Genomic DNA, 12,626 nt, shown 5'->3' on the forward strand with positions numbered 1-12,626 from the left:
AATACAGTAAAAATTGTGAAATATTATTACTATTTAAAATAAGTGTTTTCTATGTGAATATATAGTAAAGTGTAATTTATTTCTGTGATCAAATCTGAATTTTCAGCATCATTACTCCAGTCTTCAGTGTCACATGATCCTTCAGAAATCATTCGAATATGATGATTTGGGGTTCATTTATTATTGGTGCTCAATTATTAATAATGATTCTTATTATTATCATCAATTTTGCATCTTAATATTTTTGAGGAAACCAATATATATTTAATTTTTCAGGATATTTTGCTCAGTCGAAAGTTCAAAATAACAGCATTTATTTGTAATATAATCTTTTGTAACATTATAAATGTCTTTACTGTCACTTTTGATCAATTTAATGCATCCTTGCTGAATAAATTTATTAATTTATTATAAAAAAAAAAAACATACTTACCCCAGACTTTTGAATGGTAATGTACCATTACAATTTCAGTTTTTAACATTGATAATAATAAAGTTTTCTTGAGCAGCAAATCATGAAAATAATAATAAAATAAACATTTATTTTAATGTGTAATAATATTTCACAATATTACTGTTTTTATTGTATTTTTATCAAATAAATTGAAGTGCCTTCTTTCCAAAAACATTTTAAAAAATCTTAATTATTCCAAACTTTTGACCGGTAGTGTTTGTGTTTGATAAGCATCTAATTTCAAAACTGTTGGTATTTAATCGGGAGTTGATCCTCCAAGGCTTTTCACTAGATGTCCATGTAGTGCATCTCTTTTCTACAATAATGTAGAAATGTGCATTGAAAGACTCAGTAGCATTGCTGAACGAGGCTAGCGAACTGCTTACTGTGTGAATGGAAGGAGTTTTGTCGCTCCCTAGAGGTTTACTGCTGCTATGACAGGTTTGATTAAGAGCGCTGAATCCAACACAACCAACAGGAAAGAATCTCGATTAAATAGAGCACAAATGAGTCTCCTGCTTCTCAGATGTTTCTCCTTAGAAAAACACTCCAGTGTACTGAAAGAGGTCTCAAACTGAGCTCAAATCAAGCAATCAAGAAGTCAGATATTTCAATATATGTTCAGTATTAATAAATCACATGACCCTTTAAATTCCTGGAATTATTGAAAACCAATGGGAAACATCTCACCTGTGAAGGAGGCCTTTGTGAGAGGAGGCGGATTACACATGGGGGATCGCCTGTGAAAATTAAGGATGAAAAAGCAGAAAGCATTATATAACTAAACATTTGATTCTTGCAGTCAAAGTACCAGGTGATTGTTCTCTTCAGCTCTTTTTGCACATCAACAACGGTCCATGACACTAAAGCTGTGTAACTGCACTCACTTGTTGGACGTTCGATCTTGCTGGAGGTTGGTTAACGCTGCAAAGTTATTCCGTACCGTCCTCAAACTAGCCAGCACCTTCAAGAGCAGAGCAAAACACAAGAGGTCATTTAGGTTTCGTTTTATCCATCACATTTCACCTTCACATAATAATACAGGAAAATGGAAAATGTGAGCATGTGCAGAGCTTCCGTTCAATTCTGAGGCTTTACCCACAAATGAGCTTGAAATACTGTCAAAAAGTGTACTTATATATATAGTATGGAAGCTTGTTGAAATAAAAAATATAAAAGGTAATTGCAACTTTTTATCTCACAATTCTAGTTCTAAAGTCAAAATTGCATGAAATAAAGTCAGAATTATGAGTTATAAAGACAATTATGAATTATAAAGTCAGAATTGTGAGTTATAAAGACTGAATTATGAGTTATAAAGTCAGAATTGTGAGATATAAAGTCAGAATTACACGATATAAAGTCAGAATTGTGCGATATAAAGTCAGAATTACACGATATAAAGTCAGAATTGTGCGATATAAAGTCAGAATTGAGATATAAAGTCAGAATTACGAGATATAAAGTCAGAATTACATGAAATAAAGTCAGAATTACGAGTTATAAAGTCAGAATTGTGAGATATAAAGTCAGAATTGAGATATAAAGTCAGAATTACACGATATAAAGTCAGAATTACACGATATAAAGTCAGAATTTTGAGATATAAAGTCAGAATTACGAGTTATAAAGTCAGAATTACGAGATATAAAGTCAGAATTACACGATATAAAGTCAGAATTACGAGTTATAAAGTCAGAATTGTGAGATTTAAAGTCAGAATTGTGAGATATAAAGTCAGAATTGAGATATAAAGTCAGAATTACACGATATAAAGTCAGAATTACACGCTACAAAGTCAGAATTACACAATATGAAGTCAGAATTGTGCGACATAAAGTCAGAATTGAGATATAAAGTCACAATTGCGAGATATAAAGTCAGAATTACACGATATAAAGTCAGAATTACACGATATAAAGTCAGAATTATGAGATATAAAGTCAGAATTACGAGTTATAAAGTCAGAATTGTGTGATATAAAGTCAGAATTACACGATATAAAGTCAGAATTGAGTTATAAAGTCAGAATTACACGATATAAAGTCAGAATTGCGAGATATAGTCAGAATTGAGTTATAAAGTCAGAATTGAGATATAAAGTCAGAATTGAGTCAGAATTGTGAGTTATAAAGTCAGAATTGTGAGTTATAAAGTCAGAATTGAGATATAAAGTCAGAATTGTGATATAAAGTCAGAATTGAGATATAAAGTCAGAATTGCGTGATATAAAGTCAGAATTGCGAGTTATAAAGTCAGAATTGCGAGTTATAAAGTCAGAATTACACGATATAAAGTCAGAATTATGAGATATAAAGTCAGAATTACGAGTTATAAAGTCAGAATTGTGTGATATAAAGTCAGAATTACACGATATAAAGTCAGAATTGAGTTATAAAGTCAGAATTACACGATATAAAGTCAGAATTGCGAGATATAGTCAGAATTGAGTTATAAAGTCAGAATTGAGATATAAAGTCAGAATTGAGATATAAAGTCAGAATTGAGTTATAAAGTCAGAATTGAGTCAGAATTGTGAGTTATAAAGTCAGAATTGTGAGTTATAAAGTCAGAATTGAGATATAAAGTCAGAATTGTGATATAAAGTCAGAATTGAGATATAAAGTCAGAATTGCGAGTTATAAAGTCAGAATTGCGAGTTATAAAGTCAGAATTACACAATATAAAGTCAGAATTATGAGATATAAAGTCAGAATTACGAGTTATAAAGTCAGAATTGTGTGATATAAAGTCAGAATTGTGTGATATAAAGTCAGAATTACACAATATAAAGTCAGAATTGTGAGATATAAAGTCAGAATTACACGATATAAAGTCAGAATTGAGTTATAAAGTCAGAATTACACGATATAAAGTCAGAATTGCAAGATATAGTCAGAATTGAGTTATAAAGTCAGAATTGAGATATAAAGTCAGAATTGAGTCAGAATTGTGAGTTATAAAGTCAGAAATGAGATATAAAGTCAGAATTGAGTTATAAAGTCAGAATTGAGTCAGAATTGTGAGTTATAAAGTCAGAATTGAGTTATAAAGTCAGAATTGAGTTATAAAGTCAGAATTAAGTCAGAATTGTGAGATATAAAGTCAGAATTGAGATATAAAGTCAGAATTGAGATATAAAGTCAGAATTGAGATATAAAGTCAGAATTGAGTTATAAAGTCAGAATTGAGTCAGAATTGTGAGTTATAAAGTCAGAATTGAGATATAAAGTCAGAATTGAGTTATAAAGTCAGAATTAAGTCAGAATTGTGAGATATAAAGTCAGAATTGAGATATAAAGTCAGAATTGAGATATAAAGTCAGAATTGAGTTATAAAGTCAGAATTAAGTCAGAATTGCGTGATATAAAGTCAGAAATGAAAAAAAAAGTCAGAATTGCGTGATATAAAGTCAGAAATGAAAAAAAAAGTCAGAATTGCGAGTTATAAAGTCAGAATTGAGTCAGAATTGTGAGTTATAAAGTCAGAATTGAGTTATAAAGTCAGAATTGAGTTATAAAGTCAGAATTAAGTCAGAATTGTGAGATATAAAGTCAGAATTGAGATATAAAGTCAGAATTGAGATATAAAGTCAGAATTGAGTTATAAAGTCAGAATTAAGTCAGAATTGCGTGATATAAAGTCAGAAATGAAAAAAAAAGTCAGAATTGCGTGATATAAAGTCAGAATTGCGAGTTATAAAGTCAGAATTGCGTGATATAAAGTCAGAATTGCGAGTTATAAAGTCAGAATTGCGTGATATAAAGTCAGAATTGTATGATATAAAGTCAGAATTGCGAGTTATAAAGTCAGAATTGCGTGATATAAAGTCAGAATTGCATGATATAAAGTCAGAATTGCGTGATATAAAGTCAGAATTGAGAAAAAAAGTCAGGATTGTGAGATAAAAAGTTGCAATTACATTTTTTATTTTTTCATTTAGTGGCGTAAACAAGCCTCCATAAAATAGTGTGTAAAGTCAACATGATATACATTCCCTGTCATTTTGTGAAGCATTCGATTGTACACGTTATTCCAAAAACAAATCTTTGTAAACATTTATTAAAAAGAAATGTCTAAAACAACTTTCTTTTTCAGCTGACATCACCAATCACTTTTATTTTCCAACTACTATTCATAATCCAATCAGCTTCTGTTGGATAAAAGTCCTGAATATCCTGTACATGAAATTACAGAAGTTGCAAAACAGCTTCATGTTGACTTTAACACTGCAGATAGTCTATTTGCTGGATGAGTCCATCATGAACCGCTTCCTGGGTCACTGACCTGTGCAAACGGCGTGACGATGAGGTCATCCCCATGACTGCAAGAGAACGGATAAAGTCAGGAAATCAGCACACACAACTCAATCACAAAGACAAAGAAAACGATGACTCTTAACGCGTGATACGCATGTTTATAATGTTGCATGCATTTGTCATGACAGACGAACCATATCCTCAATACAAGTGCAGATTTTTCCCAAAGAAATTCACAGTATGATATTCTCGCGTTTAGTCCTTCAGGAGGAACGAGATATGGTTTGTCTGTGTGACAAGAGACAACAAGGCAGGGACACGCTTGCATTAATGCTTTCAGTGCTAGTGAACGTTCACTACCAGTGTGAGGACGACCTACATCTCACCGTGAGACTCTGCGTCAACACATTCAGTGGGCATCACACATGCTGCTCATGTCTAATTGTCTACAAGGAGATTTCACAAGTCAAAAGTGTCATTTCCGCTGAATAATATTTAAATTCCATGAAACTTTGATGATGCAGTGACAACAGTGATGATAATTGTGCACAAAGAAAACAAAAAGTTTCACGACAAAACATGATAGAAGATGTAAAAGAAGTAAACAAATGATTAAACATCAACTTTCCATTAAGTACTAGGATATTCAGATGTCTAGATGGGCATCAGAAAATGCTGTTGACTTGAATAACCTGATTCTGAGTGTTCACTAGGTAGGCAGCAGCCTGATCCCACCCGAAGAACATGACGCATGTTCTGGTCTCACTTTCAGCGAGTTTTCTTTTACCCGTCTCACCGTTGCTCATTATCCTCACTGTCCTGATCTGATGGGGAATTGTGGTGTGAAATGGGAAATATGACGCAAAAACCTTCAGCATCCTGGTGAAAGTCCTCATTTACGGAAGAGGATTATGACCAAGCAATAATAAAAAATAAAACCATCTCGAGATTAAAGTCATCATAATGCGAGATCAAACTCGTTACATTTCGAGAAAAAAAGTCGAAATACAATGTTGAGAATAAAATCGTTAAATTGAGAATAATGTCATCGTGTTTCGTTATTCGTTAACTCATTAAAACTTGTGTATTTATCCTCAACTTTTTATTTCAACTTTTTTTCTCAAAACACAACTTTATTCTAAAAATTTTATGAGTTTATTCTCAACGTTTTATTTAGACATTTTTCATCGAAATTTAAGTTTTTTCTTGAAACTTTATTATTGACATTTAATGATTTTATTCTCAACATTTTTTTTCTCGATATTTAACAAGTTTTTTCTCAAAACAACTTTATTCTCAACGTTTTATTTAGACATTTTTCATCAAAATTTAATGATTTTTTTCTTGAAACTTTATTATCGACATTTAATGATTTTATTCTCAACATATTTCGATTTTTTTTCTCGATATTTAACAAGTTTTTTCTCAAAACAACTTTATTCTCAACATTTTATTTAGACATTTTTCATCGAAATGTAATGAGTTTTTTCTTGAAACTTTATTATTGACATTTAATGATTTTATTTGACGTTTTTCTACTTTTTTTCTCAAAATTTAACATGTTTTTTTCTCGAAACTCAACAACTTATTCTCAAAATTAGAGTTTATTCTCATTTTACTTAGACTTTTTTCATCGAAATGTAATGATTTTATTCTCGACATTGCATTTCGACTTTTTTTCTCTACATTTAACGAGTTTAATATCGCATTATAATGACTTTAATCACAAGATGGTTATATTTTTTTTATTATTATTACCTGGCTCTAATCCTCTTCTGTGCTCATTAGCTCTTTAAAAGTGTTAAACTGTCAGACGTGTGACATAACGGGACGTGCACATGCTCGCAACACGCTGGAGATGTGGTGCAGGTTTGAGTCTCTGTATGTCCACTTTCCTATCCGTTACAAGCTGTAAATTAACTTATAGTACATTTTAAATAATAAATATGTAAATTTAGGTATAAACCAATAGTTTCAAAATTAATGCATGTTTCAGTTTAACGCTTTAAAAAAAATCTACGCAATTAACTCGGCATCCATTTTTTTCCGCCATCCTTTAGCTAGTGTTACATTATATGATCATGTTCTGCATTGAGTTTTTTCGTGCTTGAACGGACAAAAATGCCCGTTTTGTCTTAAACAAGTCAAATAAAATCTTAAATGAACATAAAAAGTTCCACATCATTGCATCAGATCTTAAAGTGACAGCAGCCTAATAAACCTGATTGAAGTGTTTGATAACTTCATTCAATTTCTGTATATTTCCTACCTGTTAGATAAAATATTTAAAATATACTGTCTTTATGTGGTTTCTACACTGATTTGGAGATTAAATGTGAAATGATTGCAACATAAAAATATATTAAAAACTTTAATGTTAGGTGTGATTAATCATGATTAATCACAGAAACAAAAATGTGTGATTAGTCAATTTTATTAATCGATTGACAGCACTAATATAACTTGTTCACACTGACAGTGATTAAATTACTAAACTTCAGTATGCAACTGTATTTGACCAACAAATTCCTACAGGTTTTTAATTAATTTACAGATTTATGAAGGAAAAGGGAAAAAATACTTTTTATAGTGATTGCACTCTAAAGACAAACAGATAAACTTTTGAAATGCTGAGCATACAAACATTAGTTTGTACATTGTAAAAAAAATATTTTTATGATTTATCACATTTTTTTTTGTTGTCAAATCAACTTTAATAATTAACGTGGTTCAGATAATATAATATTTTGAGTTTCTGTTGATTAAACCAATCGCCTTCATTGTATCAACTCAAATTTTTAATTTCAATGAACTCAAAATTTTAAGTCAATCAGGTAAATTACTTAGTTAAACCAACAGTTCAGTTCTTCTTTTATGAAATTTCATGACTTTCAAGGCCTGATTCCTACATAATTCCAAGTTTTCCGTGACCAATGGAACCACAGTAAGTAGTAAATCACTGTCAGTGTGGATGGGTGCCCTTTTAATCGGATAACCTGACCTGTAACCGTTCTGCCTTTCAGGCTCATTTGCAGGTTGTAAATGCTGTTAGTGAGCAGCTAGTGGCGAGAGCAACAACAGGCGCTCAGAAGTGCTGTTAGTCGCTGCGGTGGGGGTTACGGCGCGGAGGGGTCCGAGTAAGCATATGCCGAGTTTGTTGGGAGGAGGGAGCGGTCGAGTCTAGGTTTCTGAGCACAGAACGAGACCTCCACAGCAGCTCGAAACACAACGTACCTTCTCCGCCTGTCATCCGGCTGGCTAAAGAAGCGTCCGATTTCACGCACAGGCCGTGTCCGTTTCAGCACGTGGGTGTCGCTGACGCTCCTGCGGTTTAGCATGATGCCGCGTGTCTGTACGTCCATGTGTGTGCATGTATGCATGGCGGGCTACATTTCCACACGCCGCTGGAGAGGAAAAGGTCACCGGCAGCAGGCGTGTGTACAGCGTATCACGCGCTCCCGTCCAACTGCTGCAGTATGCATGTGTCGCAAACGGAGCGCGCTAAACATAGCACAAAGCCACGGCTTCGGCAAGAGCAACAACCTGCTGCCGTGGGAAGATGAAAGTGGCCGGGTCAGGTGTGTGAACTCCAGATGAACCTCACCTGACATCTGTGAGAGTGCAAAACTAACTATTGGCAATTTATGAGCTCTCTGCTCAGTATGCTGAGACTGGCAGACCTTTCAGACAAGCTAAATGGAGAAGCAGCGCGCAGCTTATCAAAGCCGTAAGATCAGTGACACCAGCTCGTCTTAAAATCCTTTGAATTTCCTTTTGATTTCAATATTAGTCCAAAAACGGTCTAATGCTTGGCCAATGAATCGCACAACACATTATTGCTGAGCCCATTACTTTTAATTTAAGTCTTATGTCTAACTCTTTACCCAAAATTTGAAAAGCTACTTATGTTCTTCACTTATTAAAAAGTGGAGACCCTTCGAAGTTGAACAATTATCGTCTTATTTCCTTCAATTCTAGCTAAGATTCTTGATTCTCAGGTAAATTTGCAGTTAAAACTGTTTTTACATGATAATAATATTATTAATTTTACCTGATTATTAATAATTTTTCTGATGAACATAATCGGAGTTATATTAATAAATATCCTGACACATCCAAGCTTTATACGGGATCAACGAGTATGAAGCTCAAGAAAGTGCCTCCATCCATCATAAACGTACTCCACACGGCTCCGGGGGGTTAATAAAGGCCTTCTGAAGTGAAGCGATGCCTCTGTGTAAGAAAAATATACATATTTAATAAGTAATAAAGTAAAATATCTAGCTTCCATCAGACTGCCTTCCGTATTCAACTTAGGAAAAAAGTGTAATGCCATTTGCAGTTCTCTTGCGACGTCAGTTACACTAGATATTTTACTTTATTACTTATTAAATTCAGAATTTTCAAAACGCACTGCTTCACTTCAGAAGGCCTTTATTACCCCCGGAGCCGTGTGGAGTAATTTTATGATGGATGGAGGCACTTTATTGAGCTTCATACTCGTTGGTCCCGTTCACTGTCATTATAAAGCTTGGATGTGTCAGGATATTTATTAATATAACTCAGATTGTGTTCATCAGAAAGAAGAAAGTCATATATACCTAGGATGGCTTGAGGGTGAGTAAAGCTTTGGCTAATTTCCTTTTTAAAATGAACTAATCCTTTAAGTGATTTTCAGCCTGGTTTTAGAACTGGTCACAGTACCATCATAGCTGCAATGGTTGTGAAAATTACATTGTTGGTGCATTAGACAGAAAATGGCACTGTGCTTCCTCATTTGTGGATCTATCTAAGGCGTTTGAAGGCAAATTGTTGCTGGACAAGCTTAGGAATGCCTGGTCTTGCTTCTAAAGCTGTAAACTGGTTTAAAAACTATTTTGCAGACCGAACTCAGTGTGTTGATGGTCATAAATCAGATTTTCTTGAGATAATTTCAGGTGTTCCCCAGGGTTCTATTTTGGGACCCATTTTATTTTCTATTTTTATAAATGATGTTAGAAAGGACATCCAAGCAAAATTACACCTGTATGCAGATGACTGTAATTTATAAAAATATTGATTTTGAATGCACAGAAAACAAAGTTTATGGTGTTTTCAAAAGCTTGATGATGCTAGCATTTACACGTCCAACAGTAAATCCATTGAAAGGGTGTCTTCGTACAAATACTTGGGTATACGGATAGGTGATAAGCTTTCATTTAAAGTACATATTGCTAATTTAGTTAGGGAGCTCAACATAAAGATTGGTTTTTATTTTAGAAATAAATCTTGGTTTCACTTTAAATGCCAGGAAAAAAACTTGTGGAAGCCATTGTTTTCGCCTGTGATTGATTACAGTGGTTTATTAGTGTATATGTACGCAGCTACCTCTGTTTTACAGAGGCTTGATTCAGTGTACCATGCATCTCTGCGTTTTATTACAAATGTAAAAAGTACTTGAGTTGTGTTATGAGCTGTTTTCATATTTTCTGGAGCGAAATGACATGCAAAATCACGCTTGCATACCTAGAAAACATGTCGACGAGAAAGTTTCAGGCCTCAAATTGAAAATGAATCATTCTTTTGAACAAAACCAAAAGTGTTTCACTATCAAAAAAAGAACCTGTTCATTGAAATTTGAAAAAAATAAACAAATAAATAAAAATGAATCAGTCTTTCCAACAGTATTAATTACAGTGCACTAAGTGCAATACTGCTAATCCAAAGGCCAGTGAACTACTAAAACTCCAAGAGCAGTTGTGACGGTAGAAGGTAACGTTCGGGAACTGACACGATATTTCCTGCCATTCCGGTTTGAGAATGGATTCTCTGGCAAAACGAAACAAAAACGTGTGTCCGCTGTCCCTCGGGACTCTACATAATGCATGAGCTGGTGCAGGGTTACATAGAGAAACGCTCTGAGCTTGCAAAAATCAGGCCAGAGAGAGGAAGTGCACTGATATCATCCATCACCCTTCCATTTGCTTTAGCTATATGATCTGCTGTTTGATCCTCCTGTCGTTTATGTGCTTGTTTTGTCATGCAACTGAAGTCATTTCTACAATAACTCATGAGTACATCTCTATTCTGTTGTATTCTTATGTTCTGTTCCAAAACCTAGTGAGCTGTCTATAAAGGAAGCGATTTAAGGTATCAAGTGTTCTTCAGATGCAAAGGTCGTCCCAAAAGAGAAGTAGCATGCAAATACTACTTTGATTTTTTTTTTTCATTTTGGCAAAATTAGAATACATGCAATGCACAGAGATCCATAAAAAAAGAGAAATTTTAATTAGAAACACATCCCGTTAAATACTGAAAAGATAACAATATTTGTAATAATTAATATTACTAATTATAAAATAAAAAATATAATTTTTATAAAAATATAAAGTACTATAAGTAAATTTATATACATAAAATATTACTAATTATAAAATATAAAATTATTAATATTTTTGTAAAAACAATAAGAAATGTTTAAAATAATATATAATTAAATACACAAAATATTGCTAATAAAACAATTATAAAATATTACTAATTATAAAATATAAAACAAAATTAAAATATAAAATTATTAATATTTTTATACAAATAATAAAACATGTTTACTATAATTATAAAATAATATATAATTAAATAAGTATAACACAAAAGTTATATTATTTTACACATTAATATAAAATAATACTCAAATATTTTACACTATTTATATGTATGCTTATTAGAGCATAGAATTAATAGCTTGGTAAAATGCTATTTTATACAGAAATCAACTGTGAAGTCACATATAAAACATTGTAAAGCGTTCTAAATCAGGGTCAGCTAAGATGCTGTCTAAGAAGGCAGCTCCCTATGTAGGCATTAGGCAGGTCACTGGGTTTCAATGCAACGAAAGAGCAGGGTTGTGTTTCCTAAAAGCATTGTGAGCACATGGCAATAGTTTATACTTGTGATCATTTCGAGATACTGTTTAAATGTGATGACTAGTCCAAAATCTAATTCATCAATTTCAGAATTTGACGTAAAGCTTTACAAACCATCTATTTCTATTGAATGTCCAGCATTTTATCTGCTTATTAGATCAATCTGCTGAGGAACATTAAATTACGCGACACAATAGAGCGTATGCATCGGAGGAAATAATAATAATAATAGTCACATGTGCACCTCTAAACCGCTGTTATCAGTGTCACATGCAATGCGGGATCATGGCAAAGATGGAGACTGACAAACACGCACTCACACACATCCAAGCCACAAGCGGCATGTCATCCGAACTCATCCGTCTTCTCCATGCGATATCTTTCATAACGTTCCCCTACGCTCTTACGACACACAAAGGTTTTAATGCCCAGAATCTTCAACCAATCAAATCAACCTGGAAACTGAAGCCTTGAGGTTTGCATGCCAGGTCGATTTGGTTGTCATTCTGCGCATTAAAAGGTGAGGGTGTGGGTGAGGGATCTCAATGCATGTGAGACCGTGATGCTCGCGTCTACGGGTGAAGCAAGGTGATGCAAATTAGACAAGCAAGAGCATTCCTTGAGGAAGAGCAAGGCCAGGAGCTGCCGTTAGGACAGGCGAGCCAGAACCAGAACTTACTTTCCACTAATAACCGGCTCAGATCTCCGAGAGACCAGGCCCGGTCTCGGCAGGTGGTTATTCCTATCGATAAGGACACAGTTTGTCAGACAAACACACACACACACTCATACAGAGTGTATCACACACGTTGCTTCTTCTACCTTTGTGGTTTGTGAAGTAGCTGTTATAAATGACCGTGTCTCTAAAGAGGTCAGCGAACCGCTAAAGAGTCTCTCAGGTTCTTCAGTGGCTTTATTAATGTCATATTAAAGGAATAGTTCATCCAAAAATCATCTACTCACCTTCATGTCATTCCAAACTTAGTTCAGAATTCAAATGTCCTGATA

At 33.6% G+C, this 12,626-nt stretch overlaps 1 protein-coding gene across 1 annotated transcript in view; it reads right to left on the bottom strand.

The window, feature by feature from the left end:
* The window catches only part of LOC125262530 (cAMP-specific 3',5'-cyclic phosphodiesterase 4D-like), a 298,694-nt gene that overhangs the window by 28,826 nt on the left and 257,242 nt on the right, over positions 1-12,626 (bottom strand). The window contains 4 exon segments of the mRNA XM_048181333.1: positions 1,145-1,194; positions 1,342-1,418; positions 4,742-4,778; positions 12,298-12,360. Of these exon segments, the coding sequence (XP_048037290.1) occupies positions 1,145-1,194; positions 1,342-1,418; positions 4,742-4,778; positions 12,298-12,360 (227 nt within the window).

The sequence above is a fragment of the Megalobrama amblycephala genome, linkage group LG2 (assembly GCF_018812025.1).
Source record: "Megalobrama amblycephala isolate DHTTF-2021 linkage group LG2, ASM1881202v1, whole genome shotgun sequence".
Lineage (NCBI taxonomy): Eukaryota > Metazoa > Chordata > Actinopteri > Cypriniformes > Xenocyprididae > Megalobrama > Megalobrama amblycephala.